The sequence below is a fragment of the Lepidochelys olivacea genome (assembly GCF_965140295.1).
Source record: "Lepidochelys olivacea isolate rLepOli2 genome assembly, chromosome: 10".
Taxonomy (NCBI): Eukaryota; Metazoa; Chordata; order Testudines; family Cheloniidae; genus Lepidochelys; species Lepidochelys olivacea.
In genome coordinates, this window is record NC_140420.1 from 20,227,278 (window position 1) to 20,249,285 (window position 22,008).

The 22,008-nt window shown below is 37.0% G+C and overlaps 1 protein-coding gene across 3 annotated transcripts in view; it reads left to right on the forward strand.

Moving 5' to 3' along the window:
• MARF1 (meiosis regulator and mRNA stability factor 1) overlaps window positions 1–21,801 on the forward strand; it is a 35,055-nt gene extending 13,254 nt beyond the window's left edge. For all 3 annotated transcript variants that reach the window (XM_084641299.1, XM_084641300.1, XM_084641301.1), the window contains 20 exons: window positions 1,096–1,530; window positions 2,007–2,170; window positions 2,256–2,417; window positions 3,270–3,459; window positions 4,143–4,321; window positions 6,146–6,226; window positions 6,589–6,825; window positions 8,738–8,857; window positions 9,315–9,490; window positions 9,889–10,109; window positions 11,324–11,466; window positions 12,756–12,889; window positions 13,545–13,747; window positions 14,334–14,561; window positions 15,037–15,267; window positions 15,438–15,650; window positions 16,495–16,555; window positions 16,670–16,810; window positions 18,186–18,356; window positions 19,270–21,801. In XM_084641299.1, coding sequence (XP_084497425.1) covers window positions 1,096–1,530; window positions 2,007–2,170; window positions 2,256–2,417; window positions 3,270–3,459; window positions 4,143–4,321; window positions 6,146–6,226; window positions 6,589–6,825; window positions 8,738–8,857; window positions 9,315–9,490; window positions 9,889–10,109; window positions 11,324–11,466; window positions 12,756–12,889; window positions 13,545–13,747; window positions 14,334–14,561; window positions 15,037–15,267; window positions 15,438–15,650; window positions 16,495–16,555; window positions 16,670–16,810; window positions 18,186–18,356; window positions 19,270–19,505 — 3,726 coding nt within the window. In that variant the 3' untranslated portion in view covers window positions 19,506–21,801. The remainder of the gene's footprint in view (window positions 1–1,095; window positions 1,531–2,006; window positions 2,171–2,255; window positions 2,418–3,269; window positions 3,460–4,142; window positions 4,322–6,145; window positions 6,227–6,588; window positions 6,826–8,737; window positions 8,858–9,314; window positions 9,491–9,888; window positions 10,110–11,323; window positions 11,467–12,755; window positions 12,890–13,544; window positions 13,748–14,333; window positions 14,562–15,036; window positions 15,268–15,437; window positions 15,651–16,494; window positions 16,556–16,669; window positions 16,811–18,185; window positions 18,357–19,269) is intronic.
• The last annotated feature ends 207 nt before the right edge of the window (window positions 21,802–22,008 follow it).

Sequence of the window (22,008 nt, forward strand, 5' to 3'; positions counted from 1 at the left end):
TCCTGGCACACCCAACTATAAGAAGGTGCCCTGCTGGAAGGCAAGAGCTGCAAGTTCAGAGTTTCAGTGGATGTCTAGAGAGGCTTCCCATGATCAGCTGCATGCAGAACTAGTGAGAGTTGGTCCTTCGGTACCTAGAAGGGCCAGGAGCAGGCAGAGACCTATTGATGCCCAGCAGGCCAGATAGAAAAGGGCTGGCTGATTGTATTGGGGCCAATGCTGGGTGAAGCCAGCACAGGGAAAGAATACCTGTAACACCATGTCCTGGGGGTTCTCTTGTGGCAAGTGCACACTACAGTACAAAATCCTCTGAGGCAATGTTGTTCAACCCGTAGTGTGATCCTCAGGTGGATTGTGATTGGACACTAATTGGTTCACAGCCTACAGTTTGTAGAGGGGGTCAAAATCTCTTGGCTGCTAGGACCCAGTGAGAGCAGGGCAGGGAGGGAATGCCTCCTGCTGCTACTGTTCCCCTCCTATCCACAAACCCAGTACCTGTGGAGCTGACTCCACAGGCTTCAGAGTGGGCAGAACAGCAGAGAAGAGAAGCAAAACCCCACCCACCTGGTAGCCAGTACTCCTCCAGCCCTGATATCTGTGCCCTGGTACACTACTTTGTTCTGCAGCACCCAAACCCTTCCACTGTTTCTTTCCATGATGCAAATTCATAATCCTATGCGTTCAGAAATGCCTCTATGTTGTGATGGGTCATGAGACTTTTCACCGATTTTTGGGTTGCAAACACAAAGGATGAGAACCACTGTTCCAGGGCAGTGATTGACTATTCGTACTGTACTAATCAACCAGTATGAGTCTTAATAGCTGCTGCTTCTCCTATCCTTCAATTATATGGGAGTTGAAGGCTTGAGACTTCTTGAACCTGGATCTCCCAACTGAGTTAAATCTTGAATAACTAATCCTTTCTCTTTGGTCGTATTACTTCCATGATTGAATTTTGGAACAGTAGAAAATAACCTAAAAAGTAGTATCTGATATTTTAGATCTTGGTTTATTAAATATTTCAGTTCTTACATGACAAAGTCCTTACATGACCTGCTAAACCAAATAAAATCTGTTTTGTTTTTTTCCCAACAGTCATGCCATACACTGTTATATGTTTACAACCTGCCAACAAACAGAGACAGCAAAAGTGTCAGCAACAGACTCAGGCGTTTATCAGATAACTGTGGAGGGAAGGTGATGAGCATTTCTGGCAGCAGTGCAATTCTCCGCTTTTCAAACCAAGAAAGTGCTGAACGTGCTCATAAGCGAATGGAAAATGAAGATGTGTTTGGCAACAGGATTATTGTGTCTTTTACCCCCAAAAACAAGGAACTCAATGAAACAAAAAATTCAAACTCTGTTGGAGCTGAAAAGGTGAAGTCTCCAAAAAAAGTGAACAAGAACCCAAAACTGTGCCTCCTCAGCAAAGATTCAAATGATCAGTCTTCCAATGCCAAAACCACTGTGGGAAAGGGATTGCAGACACATGGATCTGCTACAAAACCCACAAATGTTAAAACATTACAGGTACCACCATTCTTCTCTGTCCTGCTGTGTTCTGCTCATGTTTCCAGATTTGCCCCATTCCCCTCCTTTTATCTTTACCTCCCTGTGCTAGCATGACTTTAATCAGTGGAGGAAGACGGATGGTGCTTTCTCAAAAGGAGTATAGAGTTTCACTTTCTGCCTTCTCACATCCATATCCAGGTCTGAGCGCTAACAACTTTTACTAACCAGGGATCCAAGTCTGGTTCTTGTCCTCTATACGTGTCCTCTATAAGTGTGCACAGAACTTAATAATACAAATTGCAGTGAAAATCTGTACCTCAATATACTGTTCTTCCTAGCTTATTTCTAAAAAACATAATGCACCTGGCTGCTTCCAGGAAGTCATGCCTTGAGTTTAATTTTACTTTACATTTAATAAAGATGGAAGATTTATGAAGAAAAGGAGTAGTAACTTTTTAGTGGCTGATCTACCTTTGTGTTTTACTCATTTTAAGGAGCTGTGCCGCCTTGAATCAAAGACCATCATAAAAATTGAAAACCAGCAAGACCAGTTAAGAGAGCAAACTCTTTCTCCACAAAACTCTAATGCAGCAAATCTTGTGTGCTTGGCAACCAAAAACACAGGAATAGGAGAATTGACCTATAAATGCAGTCAGAAGTATGTTAAGGAAAAAATTATGTTTTTAAAGTTAATTCATGTAGTAAAATTGAGCTACTGGATGATGATTATTTTTTTTTAACAGAAAAGACACGCCCGCTTCTAGAAGCATTACCAACTCTCCTATAGAGAAAACAGATAAAGATGCAGTCGTATTCCAGGTCAGCTACCCATCTGCTTTCAGTAAACTGACAGCATCAAGACAGCTCAGTCCTCTGCTCATGTCTCAGAGCTGTTGGTCATCCCGGTAAGTATCCGTATGATGTAGCATCATCTCCTATCTGGGAGATGGAGTCTGGGGTTGGTGTTAGGCTATTTCCAATGTATAAGTAAACAGTTTCATATATCTGTATGTGGACTTGAGTACAACAGATATTTCTGTTTAACATTTACATGTTGTGGCATTGCTCAGCCTTAGATAAGGATGCTAATCTGGTAATACTGTGGTAGCAGCTAACAGGACTGAATTTAAAAACAAGACTGGAGAGAGACTACCTTTTTAATTAAACTTATTTTGCGTCAGCTGTTCCCTTTAATCCTTATCTCCTTGGGGGGTGTGTGTGTGTGTGTGTGTGGCAGAGTTCACAGTATTTCAGAAGCATTCAATTTCTTAAACATTTGGGGCCTAAACTTTTGCAAAAGTATTTAGGTGCCTCGTGGGATTTTCAGCATCCTCCCAGACACGTAAATATCTTTGAAACTCTGGTCCTTTGCTACTGATAGATTGTTTGAACAAGTGTGACTCACTCAACACACAGTAGAAAATACATTTTATGGACAAAAATTTGTATCCACCCCCAAACTTTATGCTGTCCATGTTGATCAGTCTTGAGACAGATTTTAGAGTTTTTCCAGGATTCTCTTTGAGATTCTAATCCTTTTTCCCTGTTTCCAGCAAGTTTTCAGTGTCTGTGTTTAGCCATGTAAACTAAATGCATATGTACCAAAACAAAAATGCATTGAGATTTGCAAATTTATTTACTTAACCCATGCTTAGAATTTTTTTATTTGCATTTTTAACATACATATATCAACAGAGAGACAATTGTATAATTATCATATTTATTGAATAATACTAAAATGTCTTTGTTTTAATTAGGAGTATGTCTCCAAACCTCTCAAACAGATCATCTCCACTTGCCTTTAATATGGTAAATCACACCAGTGGTACAGATTGTCCCGATCCCTTTGCAAATGGTGCAGATATTCAGATCAGCAATATAGACTACAGATTGTCCAGAAAGGACCTGCAGCAAATTCTGCAAGAAATCTTCTCTAGATATGGCAAGGTAAAGGATAAAATCCCTTTGAGTTCTGTTTTCCCTTTCCACAAGCCTGTGTGCCCTACTTTTGAGGTACAGAATACAGCTATCGAATGATACCTTAAAATATTGGCACTCAGAACTTGGTATTTCCTGTTACCATGCCATAATATATCTTACCTTAACTGTTTCTTTTGTGTATAGTTTTATAGGTCTGCGTACTAAAGGCTTTGTATGTAAAACTCTAAATGGAGCTCATGCTTTTGCTTCATTGGGAGAATAGAATTTTGAAAATGTACATCCAGGGTCACTGAAAGAGTTAAATTAATGCTTTGAGCTATCCCATGTGTTTAGATAGCTCAAAGCATTAATTTAAATAAATAAATAAAAAAACCCTGAAAACTTCGGTTCCTCATGTCCGCTTCAAAATTTTAAAATATACAGTCTAAATATTGAGGTGAAATTTTGAATCACTATAAAAATGACTCGAAATAAAAGGTAGATGTTACTTCACTGTCAATTCTAGAAAATAAAACTTCAGGGAGAGGCCATATCTATGACTTCCACTTAATAACATCTTTAAAAGAAGCTATGGTAGTTACATAAAATAATTTGACACTTCTCGAGTCTACTTTTCTGTATCTAAAGATGACAATTGACTCAGGTTAATCTTTTGTGATGAATTTGTATGTTCATTTTTTTTCTTTCAGGTAAAGAGTGTGGAGCTCAGTCCTCATACGGATTATCAGTTGAAAGCTATAGTTCAGATGGAAAATCTACAAGAAGCAATCAGTGCTGTCAACAACCTTCACAGATACAAAATTGGCAGCAAAAGGATCCAGGTCTCCCTAGCTACAGGAGCTGCTAATAAATCTCTGTCTCAGCTTAGGTAAAAAGCAGCCTAGACAATTGTTAGATTGTCTACTGGCTAAAGATTGTTCCTGTAGCTGTCAAACTAAAAATACTAAGTGAAAGAAAACTGGAAATAATATAAGCAAAACATAGCTTGTGCCAGCTGATTACAGTTCATTAGCAGATGTAACATTTAGATAAGATGAAAAAAGTCTGTCTTACTGTATTATGTGGGTCAACACTACCTAAATTTAAGCAGTCTAGAAACTCCAAATGAAGTCTGAAGGTACCAGATCTTCATGTAGAAGCATCCTTCTCCTGGGATCACTTCCTTAGCTGCACCTTTATCACCCAAGTCACAGAGAAAAGTTAATTATGTTCGCTTCTTAAAGTAAATGGTATTCAGAAACTTTCGGATATGCTTACTCAGTTAGTGTAGGCAATTGATGTTAAATCTCACAAATCCTTTTCAGTCATTTAACTTTTTTGACTATCAGTAAACCTAGGTTTTATACTTGTATACAACTCAGATTTACTGCAAAGCATAATGACAGATTTCAGAGTTGCAGCCGTGTTAGTCTGTATTCGCAAAAGAAAAGGAGTACTTGTGGCACCTTAGAGACTAACAAATTTATTTGAGCATAAGCTTTCGTGAAGGGAGCTGTAGCTCACAAAAGCTTATGCTCAAATAAATTTGTTAGTCTCTGAGGTGCCACAAGTACTCCTTTTCTTTGCAAAGAATAAAGATGCCAAAAACTCTTTTTTTCAAGGAAAAGTTGTATGAGGAGAGTCCTCTCTTCCACCGCATTTAATAGTGTGACTAAGTTCACATGTCTAAGAAACAAACACCTGAATATGGTTTTGTTGTGGGTTTTTTGTGTCTTTGTTCTTTTTAAGATACAGCCCTTCATTTTATTTATGGAAGATTATAGACCTAGAAGGTTGAGAGGATTCTAATAGAAGAGGAAGTATACTACTTCAGTCTTGCTTCATATACTTTTTATGCTGAAAGAAATCATTGGAAGGGAAAATATTTATTTTGTCACACACACAAAGCTTTGGTTTAAGGGAAAATGGTGCTCATTATTCCTTGAAATTTTTGGAGAGAGGGTTGATTTTTCTAGCAAACTAGTTTTTGTTATCACATATAGTTGACCATTTTATTAATTCTCATTATTGTATTGTCCTATCCTTAGTTTCTTCCTGGCCAAGCCATCTCTTAATATGGTCAAGATTTAATCCAAATTGATAACTTTTAATGATGTAGACTTAGTATTACTTTTGCATAAATATCTGGTGCGTACCTTACATGCAAGATTTTTGATAACTCCTTTAGAAAAGTCTCCTAGATGATGGAACTAGAGGGCAGGAGTCTAATACTTGTAGTTATATCCTTCTCTGAAGTGCGTTGACCTCCATGGCGTTGCCTGGTTATAACGGAATTTGTACCACAATCTCCTTATGCCTAATATCCAAAAGTATTATTCACAGATGTAATTTAAGTGCATCCTAATTCCTGCCTCTAAGTTGTGTTCCATCATTTTCAGCTATCAAGAATGCTAGTGGGTTCTGCTCATTTAAATACTTTTTCTTGATTTGAGATCATAGTAGACTGAAGAGTCCTAGTGTTCAATATTCATTTTTACATGTGAGGGGTTTAAACTAAAGGCATCCTCTCACTTATACCATTTTAATACGATTGACTTAATTAGAATTAAGTGATGTAATTTAGCAATGAAAGAATTCCTTATGTCTTTAAGTGAAGAAACTGAATATTTGAATGCTACTAGAGGTTACATAGATAATTTAAATATCAATAAATATCTTAAACTTTTCTAATACTTCAAAATTATATTTGCAGCTCAGAAACAATGTCCATTCTTCAGGATGCTCCTGCTTGTTGTCTGCCTATATTCAAGTTCACAGAAATATATGAAAAAAAGTAGGTTCTAAATTGCACTTGTTTTAAATTACTCTTTTCAGAAATTCACAATTTCTGTCTTGTACAGTAAATAACTTTTTGTTCCTGTATCAGCCTCTGCATACACAGTCTATTGCACAAATATTTTTAACTGGGCCCCCATAACTAGTTTTTTAAAATCTCTTTAGTTTGGCTTCTTCCAAGATGGAAACTTGTGATTTAAATTAGTCTATTGGTTAATTTTGAGTAGCTTGTAATCTACTTGTGAATTATTTCTTACACTGTGGTTCATTATTGCATTCTGTAATTGAACATTTGTTCTAGTTTTGTATGTTGAATGTTTATTTTTATGAATAAAGTACACTTAAATCTTTTCATTTTAGATTTGGACACAAGTTAATAGCATCAGACCTGTATAAATTAACGGATACTGTGGCAATCCGTGACCAAGGAAATGGACGTTTGGTGTGTCTCTTACCGAGCAGCCAAGCCCGGCAGAGTCCTTTAGGATCATCACAGTCTCACGATGGCTCATCAGCAAATTGCAGTCCTATAATATTTGAAGAACTGGAATATCATGAGCCCATTTGTAAGCAGCATTGTCTGAATAAAGACTTTAGGTAGGCTGCGTATGAAATAGTTTTGGGGGGTTTTTTTTAACAGAAAAAAGATGGTTTATCAAATTGATTTGTCCTTATACTAAAGTTGTACCTTTTTTAAAAAAAAAGTGAACCATCTTTTGAGATGTATATCTTATAGCAGTTTTAATCACTGTTGCATATTAAAAGATGAAGTGTCTGATCCTAAGGCCTGATCAGCAAAAGAGCAGAGATGGTACAACATCCATCTTCAAATCAAAGTTAGTATCATGGTTTAGTGGTATCATCTGTTTGAGAATGTGATGTTTATGCATTGCAGCCTAATTACTGAGGATAAAATATGCTTGTTATGTTGAGACTGAAATGCACACCTCAATCCCATTGTTGGTTAGAGGGGAATTTTTTTTTATAGCAATTAAGAAGAATTGCTTAATTTTTCACTGTGACTATAATTGTGAAGTCTTTGATAATTCCACTTACTTTACTCTCCAAATATCTTTAGTCAGTTGACAGCCCATTGTGACCTGAAAACTTCACTGTTATCTCAAAGTTAAACTTTGAGCAAATTTCAGTGACAAATTGTGCAATTTATAGGATTAGTTGTCAACAACCAAAGTTAGTAACAGAGCACTTGCTGGTAGTGTGCAGATAGCTGACTGGTTACATGGTGTTGGCTCTCCTAGTTGTATCCAGCTGCTAAGTCACAGTACAACAGCTTCAGTAAAAGTACATGAAATGTCTTCCTAATGACTCCTGGGTGAATTCTGTGCCAAAAAATGTTTAAAAGCTACATACAGTATTTTGAAATTGGCAAAATTCTGCATATTTTATTTGTCAAAATAACAATATATAATCACATCAGTTTCATTTATTTTGGTAATGTATTTCAAAATACCTGTCAACAAGTGTGTCTAACAATACAGACAACAAAAAATGGAAATTTTTTTTGACAAATAGATTCCTGACTAGGCAAATTAATACATAACTGAGTAATAATTCATTTAAACTACAATACAGAAATGTATTTCCTGCACCCCTCAGAAGCAGTACTTGGGGAGTCAGGGGTAATAGAAGAGCTGAGAGAGAGGGAAGTAATTGCTGGGAAGAAGCCTGGGAGCGAACCTGGAGGGTTGTTGGGTGTGGGTGGGAGAAGTATGGAACAGGGTGGGGTTTTTTTGTTTGTTTGTTTGGATTTTTTTTTGGGGGGGGGAATTGTTAGGGAGTTCGGGAGCCTCTCCCAGGCAGACCCTAGCTAACCCCTTGCCTCTCCCATTCAATCAGGCACATCTACCCGGTCTCCATTTGTCCCTGCACCCTCACTCCCATTGAGCCCCCGCCCTAGTCTGTCTCTCCCCACCCGCTAGCCCTTCTGAACCCCAGTCTGTGAGACTCCCCAGCAATCCCATGTTCCCTGCTGTGTCTGTTCTCTCACTCCCCCCCATCCTGTGCCTCCTCACCTGGCCCCGGGGGCAAGGAGCTGAGAGGAATGCAGCCTCTCCTCCCCCCATCAGCTGCTCACTATGCAGGTGAGCCAGCTGCCCTCTGTTCTTGTATCACAGCAGCCTTTGGTGGGTGAAAGGCATAACTAAAGCACCTCACTAGCAGAATATATTTTCTGCATAGTTTAAAAAAAAAAATCTGCAGTGGACATGAATTCTGCACATACGCAGTGGAGCAAAATCCCCCCCAGGAGTATCTAATGTTACTTCTTCATTTAAGCAATTGCTGTAGTTGACCTATAAATATTATGTGAATGGGAAGGGAGGTAGTCCATGAAACTAACATAGTTTATACTGTAAAAAGTATGAAATCCCCCATGCTCTAGCTTTTTCTCAACCTTCTCTCCAACTAGCACCAGTTTTGTACCTATATACGCTTTTCTTCAATTTGGGTATGATGTAAACATAGTTAAGTACTTCTCTCATCATTACAGTGAACATGAATTTGATCCAGACTCCTACAAAATTCCTTTTGTGATTTTGTCTTTGAAGACATTTGCACCACAAGTGCATAGTTTGCTGCAGACCCATGAGGGCACTGTGCCTTTACTAAGGTAAACAAGCTTAACTGTGTTTCTTTCAATGTACGAATAGATATGGTAAGGATTTTGTCTCCTCTTTTTTTTAATTAAACTTTTATGAACATGCTGAAGTGCTGTTTCTCTCAGGTAACTGAGTTTTGGATACTTCAGCTTCGTTTATCAAAAATTCTGGGAGCAGTTGAACAAAGACTACTTTATTGTGGATTAAAAGAATGTTTCCAATAAGGTGTTTTGTTTTTGGGTATTTTTGTTTGTTATTTTTTTAAAGGCATACAAAATCTAATCTGTGTCTTGCTTTTGAAATATTCACAGAACAATTTTGTTAATAGGATGTCTAAAAAGTTCTTTGTGTAAGAAGTGTATCCTTTATATTATTTGTGTTTGTGGATGGGGTTATTGGTTATGGTATGTTGTTCATACTATTTTAGTAATTATAATTTTTTTGTTCTTACCTCTTGTTTTTTTAAAGCTTTCCTGATTGTTATATGTCAGAGTTCAGTGATCTAGAAATGGTGCAGGAAGGCCAGGGAGGTGTTCCCTTGGAGCATCTCATCACCTGTGTTCCTGGAGTTAATATTGCCACTGCCCAAAACAGCATTAAAGTTGTTAAGTGGATACACAACAAACCACCCCCCCCAACTACAGGTAGATATCACTTTTTATCTGCAACTGGGTAGCCAGCAGTAAAGGGCAGACTCTGTTTCACTGTGATTTTTAATAGTGGTTAAATTATTTAGCACTAATACCCTTTTTATTCAGTCTCTATAACTTTTTTTTTAAGTCTGTTTTTTAAAGTATGTCTGAAAGAAAAGTTCTGTTGAATAAAAAGGTGCTCATATTAGTTGCATACAGTAAATTGATCCCTTATCAAAGGTTTTAACAGAAAATTTGAGTATTTAAGTTGAGTTTTCAGTGTATATTAACATTTCTAAAATTTATTTAGATATTCCCCTATTTGTGGAGGAATAGTATTAATAAACTCTTAGTAACATGATGTCTGTCTGAAATGAACACCTCATTCTAAAAAAGTTTTCTCCTTCTAGATCCTTGGCTTTTACGTTCGAAGAGCCCCATAGGTAACCCACAGCTTATTCAGTTCAGTAGAGAAGTGATAGATCTGCTTAAAAGCCAACCATCTTGTATCATACCTGTCAGTAAATTCATCCCAACATATCATCATCACTTTGCAAAGCAGTGTCGTGTGTCTGACTATGGGTATTCCAAGTTAATGGAGTTACTGGAAGCAGTGCCGCATGTATTACAAGTGAGTTCAATGTCACGTTCTTTCTTTTGTTTACACATATAGTCACAGCTTGAATCAGCTGAGTTCATGAGTGTATTTGTCCAACAACCTTGTGAATTGCTGCAAAGGAGATGGCTGTACCTAGGATTCAATTGTTTACCAGCTCATTTATTTTTGAGATTATATCCATGACAGCTATTATTGTGTTTTCAGATCTTATAAATATATGTAAAGTTCTCTTAGATCTAACTGTCACAGATTCCAAGGCCACAAGGGACCATTATGATCATCTAGTCTGACCTCTTGTATAACAGAAGCCATAGAACTTCCCCAAAATAATTCCTAGAATCTATTTTTAGAAAAATAACCAACCTTGATTTAAAATTTGCCTCTGATGGAGAACTTTGGTAAATTGTTCCAAAGGTTAATTACCCTCACGTTTAAAAACTTAGCCTTATTTCCAGTCTGAATGTATATAGTTCCAACTTCTAGCCATTGCATCATGTTATACCTTTGTCAGCTAGATTGAAGAGCATATTATCAAATATTTGTTGTTCATGTAGGTACTTGTAAACTGTGATCAAGTCACTGCTAAACCTTCTTTTTACTAAGCTAAATATATAGTGGTAGACTCAAGGAGCTCAAACTTGAGGCTATTTAGTTAATCTTGAAGTCTCCTTTTTGTCTTCATGCTTGTGGTGTTTTCTTCAGCCGCCTTGGTTAGCTGGCTATTTGGATAATACTCTGACCTGCATTTAGACAGAGTAGAGCGTCAGTATTACTAGTTGGGACTGTCTGAAACTGAGTAGTCCTGATTTTTATGAAGTAATACTGCCTTTGAGTGATCACAGAATCCTATGCAGTCTTTTGAAAACGTGTAGCTTTTTAGTGCAGTGTGTTTAACGTTAGCTGGTCTTAGAGGAAGTATAGTGTTGTGGATTTTACAACAACCTCTGCTAAATCACCCGTACAGCAGGTATGACAGTTCTCTTGGAGGAAGTGTTCGTTGTGCTTTCCTAATGATCCATGATTTGTTATGGAAGAAGTATATGGAAAGAGAGCCTTTCATAGTCATGCACTTGATATTTCTTACCACAGTCTGTTCTTCTTTTTACCAAAATAGCTCATCACATTATTTACTGTGGGGGGTGGCAGGAGGTCACAAGTGATCAGTGCTGAGAAATCACTGCTTGGCTTTTATGCTGATAATAGATTTATTGTTGTTTATGTTCTAGATTCTTGGTATGGGCTCTAAACGCTTGTTAACCCTAACATACAGGGCCCAAGTAAAACGTTTCACTCAAGACTTATTGAAACTTCTCAAATCCCAGGCCAGTAAACAAGTTATTGTGAGGGAATTCTTACAGGCTTATCACTGGTAAGTTGTTTTTGTCTTTGCCAAATATCGAGACATCTGCTGTCCACATTTGCACCTGCTTTTCTCTAAAAGTGTAGTGTAAGAGGGGTTGGCACTCAGAATTCTAATACAGACACATGATACTACATTGTTGCCTTTTCATTGTGATGTTAGATTATCAGAAGGTGGAATTTATCAGATTTTAGAAACGATTGAAAATAGTCCATTATTACTATAGGAACTTTCTGGAGTGCAGTGCAGCATTACTTTAGCATTTAATTTTTCAATTGTCTTAAAATTCTGCTACTTCAAATTGGGGTACTGTATCTTGTTAACTTATTCCTTAAGGCATGCGCTTAAATCATTACATTTATTCGTCAGTGCGTGGCATACTTGTAATGCAAACTAGCTTAAGAAAGTATGCCCTATTTTGTGGGGGGGTTCTTTTTGTGGAAAAGGAGAATGTCTTCTTTCAACCCGGGGGCGGGGGGGAGAGAGAGGGAGGAGGAGGGGAAAAAAAAGAGAAGGGGGGAATTGCCCTGAGCATTTTTCAAACCAGTCTAATTTAGTAGCTCTAGCAAGGGTATCTGATTGATTGGGGGAGTAATAATGGGCAAAAATCCAAGAAGGAATTAGTGCTGTTTTCACATTGCCAGTAACATTCCATCTCTCTGATATTCTTAGATTAGCAAAATCTTTTTTAAATCAATCTCAGCACATTACTTTCCCTAGTGTGAAGTCAGGAGGTAGCAGCTGGCACATGCCTTCCGGAGACTGTAGCACATTAAGTTTTATATATGGTAATTGCTGCCTTCTTGCAGTACAAGAAAATATGCCATGTTTGCTTGTTTTAGTTTGTCTTGTGGAAGGTTTGTTTGTTTGTTTGTTTTTTAACTCCAAAGCTACTGTATAAAGTTCTGAATTAGTGAAGTAACATTCTTTAAATTCTCATTTTTATCATGTAAGTCAGTCTGAGGCACCCAGTAGTTGGTATACATAACTTCACTCTTTATTCCACATACATCTGAAGCACCAGTGTGTATAACTCTTAGTTCTGAAGTCAATAGGAATATTTGATTTTGTGTACTTGATTTACAAATGTCTCCTGGGTTTATGGGTTCTTAAGTGCTTATGTCACTGGCAGTGTGAAAATACCTTTAAGTTTCATTGAGATGTGGGTTCTGTCTTGATAACTAATATATTTATCTTTTTTTGTTTGTGCAAACTGCTAACTTTCACATTTAATTGTCCTGTGTAAAATACATCAGCGCTCTGAAATTGCTTTACAATTTTCTTCTTAAACTGTTCAGGTGTTTCTCTAAAGATTGGGATGTTACTGAATATGGAGTGTGTGAGTTGGCAGATATAATATCAGAAATTCCAGATACAACAATCTGTTTGTGTCAGCAAGACAACGAAATGATAATTTGTATCCCCAAAAGAGGTATGGCCATATCATCATTTTGATCTGTAAAAATTTTAGTTTATTAATTTATAAAAATCACATTCTGCCTTCACTATTGCCAGTATATTTTGTGTTCTCACATAACTTCAAATTAGCTAATCGGATAAAGCAAATCCAAATGTAGAATTAAGATGTCCCTCTCCTTTGACGATTTTCTTCTGTACTTGTTGCCAAATTATGCCATTATATTATCATAATCCCATGACTAAGAGGTAGTTATGTATAATCCTAGCCATTTAAAAAGCAAAATTTCTGTAATGGAATAAATTGAATGTTATGTTAGTGTTCTATTTTGTATTCATTTTGCTAAGTAATATTGGGTGTAAGTTTAAACTTTGTGCAGGATGGCTAGAGGGGAAGAAATTGTTGGAGTATAAGATAAGAAACTTGCTTAGTAAATACTGTACAGTGATTGCCACATGATTGATTTTACAAAGTAAATATGTAAGCATGGCAGAGACTTTCTGCTGTATTGGCAAGTTCTTCCAACAAAAAAATAATAGTTTTTGTGGCTGATAAAAAGATAAAAATATGCTAATGTTGATGCCCTGCATTTTCTTTATATTCCCTTTCTTGCCTTGTAAACTAACTATTCTGTGGCTGTTCACTTCCTTTTAATGTCTTTCACTTTTAGAACGTACCCAGGAAGAAATTGAAAGAACAAAGCAATTCTCTAAGGAGGTAGTTGACTTGCTGCGTCATCAACCCCATTTCCGAATGCCCTTTAATAAATTTATTCCTTCTTACCACCACCACTTTGGCCGTCAGTGCAAACTTGCTTATTATGGATTTACCAAACTACTTGAACTTTTTGAAGCCATACCAGATGTCTTGCAAGTAAGTTGTAGAAATTCTAAGGTATATTTAAGCATTTTTCAGCTCTCACCTGAATAGACTGTATTCTTACTATCATCAAGAGCTATTTCCAGGTAGTTAACTTCAGTAGGAGTTGTGAATTGTGTATCTGCCTGCAATTCTAACCTTTCATGATTATACTTGGTTAGTTAGTTATATTTACTATTTTTCATAGACCATATAATTTTTTTGTTTGTTTAAAGGACACTATCAGGTTAAAGACTTAAAAAAACCACCTTTGTTAATAACCTTGAATTATTGAAACTGAATTTTAAAAATCTAGTTTACAACAAACTTTATTTACTTTCTCTATTTGACTTAGTTTAGACAATAAAAGCAGACTAAATTCAATAGCTTAAGTGCGACTTACGTGATTTTCGCTCTTGAGGAATGTTTGTTAACTCTGCTTGCTTTCATGTAGATGTCTTGTGTAAAGTGGCTGAATCGTTAGTAAAATAGTTATATAAATATCCTTTACTGAATGCTAGTTGCAAACTGGGTTTTCCAGTCAGCTTAGGTAAGTAACTTCATTAACAAAGTGTAACTTCATTTTTTCCCCCCCCTTAAGGTATTAGAATGTGGAGAGGAAAAAATTCTGACGCTGACAGAGGTGGAACGGGTCAAAGCTCTAGCAGCCCAGTTAGTTAAACTGCTGCGATCTCAGAAAGACAACTGCCTTATGATGACTGATTTACTTACAGAATATAGTAAAACATTTGGTTACACATTGCGCCTTCATGACTACGATGTCAGCTCAGTTCTAGCTTTAATGCAAAAACTTTGCCACGTTGTGAAGGTAAACTGTTTTTAGTGTGGACTTAATTTAAAAAAAAAAAAAAGCTTAGATTTCGTGTGTTTGTAGAACCAAAGACATTAAATTCCTTGTCTAAACTGTTTTAAAATATCAGGATTGCACGTTTAATTTATATTTTTACCTATTTCATTGCAATGGGAATCATTGGGTTTTTTCCTCCCTTTGAAATTCCTTTGTGTTTTGCCCAGAGAATTGGTGCTTTGACTTTGTCTGACTGAAAGAAAATAAATAGACCTGTAAACTGCTTTGTCCTATGGGGCACCAGAGACTATAAAACTGCTGCAGCAGAATTATTTCTAAGGTCAAAATATTTCCATGTAGAAAGCTTTTTTCTTTTACAGTTTAGATTATCTACTGGAAAATGTTCGTTAGGCCTTTTTGGGTACAAACAGTACCCATTTTATAGAACCCAGACTCATTCATTTTTCTTCTGTTTTTTAACATCAAAATTCTTCAGGCTGCTGACACAGAATCTGGTAAACAGATTCAGCTGATAAACAGAAAGTCTCTACGTACTCTGACTGCACAACTGCTGGTATTGATGATGTCTTGGGATGAAACCACCTTTCTTTCTGTTGACGAGCTTAAAAGGCATTATGAAACTATCCACAGTGCTCCCCTTAATCCATGTGAATATGGATTTGTGACCTTATCTGAACTCCTGAAGAGTCTGCCTTACTTGGTTGAGGTATGGAAGCTAGTAGGAAAGCTGATTTGGTTTTTAGAACCATACTTAATTCACTTTATTTGGCTTTAGTTGTGATACAATATGTGGTACTTCCTTGTACTTTCAAAGGATATTACTGTGACTAACAGAAGCATACATTTGTATGGTGACATTTCTTTGCTTTTGTGCAGGTTTTTACCAATGATGTGGCAGAAGAGTATGTGAAACTCACAAATCTGTATTTGTTTGCAAAGAATGTGAGATCCTTGCTTCACACCTACCACTACCAGCAGATCTTCCTTCATGAGTTCCCAACAGCATATAGCAAATATACAGGAGAAGTGTTGCAGCCCAAAATATATGGATATAATAGTCTAGAAGAGCTCCTGGGAGCAATTCCACAGGTCTGAAGAATGTTGTTATTGCATCATAAACTTAAGTTAATTTAAGATTCCTGAATATTTTCAGTAACAGTTTCTTAGAGCATTTAATTTAAATACATCATGCAACTGAAATTCTGCTTTATACTCTGTGTGATCTGCTGCTATAGTTACAAGGAAATTCATACTAGACATGTTACATATTTTAACAATCTCAATTTTGCTGAACTGGACTTGTCAACTGAGTGAATATGACTCTCTGTGTATTCATTGTTTGAATCGAATGCACATGTAAATAAAAATGCAGCAAAAAACCCCCACTCCTTTATGGAGCAGAAATGTTGCTAGCATCCACCAAGTGAGAATTGACTGTTCCTATAGTTGCTAAAGAGAAACAATGTAGTGCAGTTGCTGAGTTGCATATTTATTGCGCTAGGTTTACCTCCTAATATCCCAATAGCCATGTAACTTTGAACCCTTACTACTAATCTAAAAGCTATGGGAATGCCACATATTTGAATTCTAGTGTGGCATCTCAGATGTCAGCCTATTATCTTTGGTTATAAGCTTTTCAAGTAAACTAATCTTTTTGGAGAGCAATTAACAATAACAGCTCTCCAATCTGTTCTGAAAATATGGGGCTGAAAAATGCATGAGCATCAGACATCCGGTTATGCTGTTTAGCTTCTCTTTTTACTTATCAAGACAAGACTTTTAATTGAGCAATCTAATGTGAATAGTCTGGTGGGTTAGCTTGCATTCCTTTAGAAATGTTGTCATAGTGTGTGAGAAGTGGGGAGTAGTATGGGTTAGGTGTTGAGATTAGTGTGTGCGCTCTGGTTAGGTTGTACTTTTGTCTTATAAATAGGTGGTCTGGATCAAAGGACATGGGCATAAGAGAATTGTAGTACTAAAGAATGATATGAAAAGTAAGTAAGCCAATTGAACTTCATAAACCAACTATCACACTGAAGTTTACAAGTATCTTTTTAGAGGTGATCAGAGACCAATGAACTTGCCTTTTTTTTTTTTTTTTTTTGAAGCTCGTTTTAGCTCACCCAGTTTTTCCCCTGCTGATCATGTGGATGATCATGGAAATCAACTTGCTGACAATAATGGACACATTATGGAGATTCTAGGATCCACTGCGTCAATGGAATTAAAACTAGGAACACCTCGTGATGGTAATGCAAACTTAATGTGTATAATAAAGTGGTTCAGTCTGTGGAGAAATACACTGAAAGCAAAGCAGGATGGGGAAAGAGCTGTGTGACTTAGTTATTTGAAGTAAGCTTCTATGATGTATGGAGTTTAAAGCTATCAGACTTCTTTCACGAAGGTCTTAGACGTACATTCCTCTTTGTGAGGAGGAGCCTGTTTCTGTGTGCTCCTCCTCACAAAGGTTTGATCTTCCAAGTTGCTGAAAATCTTTTTCAGATGAGTTCCCTTAATTCCCTTCATCTCAATGGAAGTTGAAGACAAGCTAAAGTGAGATTAAATGTAAATGACAGTGGCCCACTGGAGAATTCCACGAGCACAGGATTGTCTGTACCTTGACATGCAGCTGTAGTACTGCCTTTTTTGCATATGATTTGCAGCCTTAGCTCTCCCTTGCTGCTGCTACATCTGCTAATAGCAGTATTAGTTTTGTTGGTGTAGTCTTTTTCCAGCTGCAGGTAGCCAGGAGCCTGTGCCTTGTTGCACAGACCTTGCCATGGTTACCAATTCCTTTGTCACCTCTATGCTAGATTACTGTAATAGAATGGCCCTTGAGACAGACGCTTTAGTTGATGTTGGAAGGAACACACTAAGGCTATTTCTGTGAGGAGTAGGATAATATGCCCTGAACTCACTACCGATTCAGGGTATGTCTACACTACAGACAATGCTGGCATAGCTACATTGCCATAGCTATGCTGGTATATAACCCTGTAGTGTAGATACAGCCTACACTGATGGAAGGAGTTTATCCACTGATGGATGGAAGGGGTTTATCCACCTCCCCGAGCTACAGTGGAAGCATTCTTCTGACAACATAGCTCTGCCTACACTGGGGGTTAGGTCAGCATCGCTGTGTTGGTCAGGGGTGTGGATTTTTCACACCTATGATATATTGACATAGCTACATCCAACTTTTACATGTAGACCAGGCCTCATTCAATATGCAATTAAATATGTTCTTTAAAATCTTATCTGGTTAGGGATCAGTTCTTTAAGAGAACATGTCCTCCTGCAATGGTTGATAGGAGCTTGGCATTTCTACATGGAAATAGTGTCTGAGTGTGGCAGCTGACTTTCTTGCTTAAAGTTCTCTTCCTCTGGAACTTACTCCCTTGCCTTTCTCTCAGGGTCCAAGCTTGGCAAACGTCAGGTCATGTTACAAGGGGGAGGGGTGTGTGTCAGACTTGGGTTGAACAAATTTCAGTGTGGGTTTAGTCTATAAATCCCCTTAGAGCATTTTGGCTGCAGACTTGGCATTTACCAACTATTAATATATTTACTATGGCATTTAGATATTTAAAATTGGTGATATTTTGAAAGATCATTTAATTTTTGCAGTTTCTAATCAAACTGAACAAGAACTCCTTTGCCTCACAAATACATCACCTGTTGACCTCTTGTGTGAACCAGTTCCTTCCTGCCTACCATCCCCACAACTGAGACCTGATCCAGTCATTCTTGAGTCTGCAGACCTCATTCAGTTTGAGGAACGCACTCCACCTCTCTCTGGTAAGAGTTAATAGCCATAGGCACGTACCTGGAAGCCAGGTAAATGTTTACAGTGGCATGTAGAGTACAGACACTGCGTGCACAGCTAGAATAAGTATAAATAGCAGTGTAGGTGGTAAGAGACAGGTTAGGCAAGTAGAGTACCCTGTGTGCCTGAATCCCCAGGTTATATATTCTACATGGCTCTCTCCCACATCTACACTGCTGCTTTTAGCAGTGTGGTGTCCCATTGCCTCCCCACTGCCAGAGCCTTTCCCTGCTGGAGCCTTTCACTGTTACACATAGCTACGCACACAGTGCCTGTACTCTACACCACACCCGAAGTGTAGGCGTAGCCTACATGGTACTGATCAGACTTTACTGATAACTTTTTTTTCAAATTTGAAAACAGCAAACAAACGGCTAATCATGATCCACTGACTTTTTGTGGATTTGCTTCCAATAAATTGCACTTTATATGGAGGTGTTCCATCTGAAGCTCTCAGTGCTTTACAAACAATATTCAACAGTGCTCTTGTGAGGGTAAATGCAGTATTTACAGGAATCACTTCCTCCTCCATTAAAATGTAGTCATCATTACAATGGCACATGGCAGTAGTTTAGCAACCTGCAGCAGCCCTTTAACAGTAATTTTACAGTACTTCACATGAAGTATTTGAGATGCTTTTTGTGGTTTGTGAAGTAGACCCATTTTGCAGATAGATAAACCGAGACAAATATTTAGTGTTAAAACCAAATGTCAAATTAACAGCAGAGATGAGAACTGAACCAGAGTGCTGTGGTTCTTAAATCTGCTAGTCACACTTCCGCACAGAGAGAACTCTTATCAAATGATTTTCCTGCATAGCCATAAAAGAATCTGGTTTTGAAAGTAAAATATTTGTATATAATTTAGCTGTTACATTTATTTTAGAGATGATGATTCTAACAGAAGAAGAAAAAAACAGAATTGTTACCACAGTAGCAAAAGGAAACTTGAGCTGTGGCCCTGTGGTATCTAGTGCCACAGAGAATTCTTCAGTGCCTCCCTATCAATCTTCTGAAACTCAACTAAGCAAGGAAGCAATGGACAGCCCAGCCAAAAAGCAACACAAAAACAAAGTGAAATTGGCAGCAAACTTTTCACTTGCACCTGTAACCAAGCTTTAAATTTTCTTCTGGTGTGAAAGACAAATACTGTTGGACTCTGCACAAAAATATAGCTATTTGGTAGCCCTTATGTATTTTAATGAGACGGCCTAGAAGTCACTTAATTTGTATTTAGATGTATTCGGTGAAGTTTTTGTTCTTTTTACACTGAACACAGCTGTCAGCAGGGAAAAGTATTTTTGTTATTTTGAAAAAACTTCCAGTATTCATTAAATTATTCTTAACAAGTCGTCCGTCCCGTCGTCCCCCCCCCCCCCCCCGATAAACCAATGGTGTTCAGTTACAGCAAAATTTAAACTCAGCTAAAGTGGAATGGATTTTATTTTCTTTAAGCCTCATCAGTGGTGTAATCCTACATGTAGCATAATATATTCTATAGGCTGTTGCTTACTGATTGTTTCAGACAGTATTAATAAAATGCATGATCTGTCTTTAAGAGCCTGTTGAGGAATTTTAACCATTACTGGATTGGAATGACAAAGTGTGGTGGGTTTTTGATTGTACTAAGGGAAAGCTTGTGTTAAGTGCAACTTCTGGTGATTTGTAATTGCATTGTAATTCCTTTCATGTAAGATGTCTGTAGAAGATTATGTGGATTTATTGCAAAATTTGTTTTAAACGTTTTGTGAAACTTTCAGTTCCGTTGAGGAGCTTTGTAGGAAGTTGAGGATGTTTTAAGCTTCCCTTTTATGTTTAGTTCCAGTTTGACGTGGATTGGGTTAAGGAAAAAAGATTGTCTTGGTGTCATGAGTTTAAAGTAAAATGAAGACACTCTATTGTGTCTGGAAATGAGGTTACTAGGAAGATTCCAATATTTCTAAAATATGCATTTAATGCATAAATTATGGATCATAGAGCAGGTGATGTAAAGTGCTATAAGATGGAAGGTATTGATGCTATTTCCACTTGTAAGGAAAGTTCTAGCTGTATGTGGAAATGCCAAGGTTATTCTGCTTAACCTTGTTTTCTATTTTTTAAGCATGTTTGGTAAATGGGAAGCTTACTCTTCGTCACATTGTCTTTTAACTGTGTCTGTTTTTATTCTAATATTTACTTCTAGTGTTGGAAGCTATTTTCAGTTTTTTGTGGTATTTTGTGTTGGCTTTTGGAAAGGCCAGCCTTTGGAAGGAAGGTAAACCAGTGGGAATGACCTTATTTCTAGTTGGCTGAAATGTCCTGTGAGTGAGGCCTTATACCCATTTTGGGTAAACTTGGTATTTACAATGGGTTGTATTTGCCAGGCAGACTAAATTTCCTGTAAAACTGAAAGAATGTATACCTAAGGTTTTCCACTGGTTGAATGGTTTCTTTTTTAGATGGATTATATTTTGTAATGTACAAGAGTGATGGAAAGTGGGCTCAGATTTCATAGCCAGCAATTGAAAATGCCACGAAATAATGGCTATAGACAGAATTTTACAAGTCAGATTTTGTTAAAAAATCTTTTAAATATAGCCAAGTATTACCAATACTAAACTCTATAGCCATTATGAATACAGGGAAACACTTGGAAGTTTTTCTGAGCATTATGGCACAGTGTTTGAGTCCTTATTAAACCTCTACAGACATAGTGTTATAGAAAGCAAAAACAGAATGTAAATTTTTTTAGAATGCTTTTAATAATTTCATGAGTTAAATGTAATAACATCTGCTATAACCTTACATAGATTTTGTAAGGTTAACAGTGATCGTTTAGATCTTTGTTTCAGTAGTATGTGCAAAAAAATAGTAAAAGTATATTTTCATGAGATGCAATTACAAGTCATCCAAAGTGCTAAGTAAACCAAATGATGCTATAGAGGAAAAATTGAGGTACAACTCTGTACTATGTTTATGCGAATGTGGTGGTTATACCATTTATGGAGGTCAGCATATATATATATGTATGTGTTTTTGTTTTGTTTTTTTTGATTCATGTGTAATTCTGATTAAATTGCTGTTTGAAAGTAATAGAAGAAATTTTGGGGAAGTTGTGTTCATAGAGTAACAAAATAGCCAATTGAATTACAATATATTTTTTTATCCAAAGGGTTAATTGAATGATGTGACTTACTGATTCAAAACAATTAAGACCTTGAAATTCTTTAATTTACAAATTAATTGTACTAATTTAGATTCATGTCTGTTTAAAAAAAAAAGTGTCACCCTCAACTTACATGCACTATATCTTCTCAAGGTGGGAGGAGGAAGAAAAATGTTTTTCATAGCTGTCTATTTTGTTAGACACTTTCTTTTGTGACTCAAGTGCTGTTTTGTGTGTTGGGACCAAACGGTTGTGTCAATAAAATTTTCAAGCAAGCATATAACTCTTGCCTTATTTACCTAAGAACAGACAAATATCTTAGAATTCTTGCTTATTACTTTTTCCCCCACTCACACCAAGTTCAGTCATCCCGGCAAAGTAAAGCAGTAAAACATTTGTTTTGTAAAAACCCAGATTAAAACCAACAACAAACCTTCCCATGGAATTCTTTAAAATTCCAATTATATCCAATTTAGATAT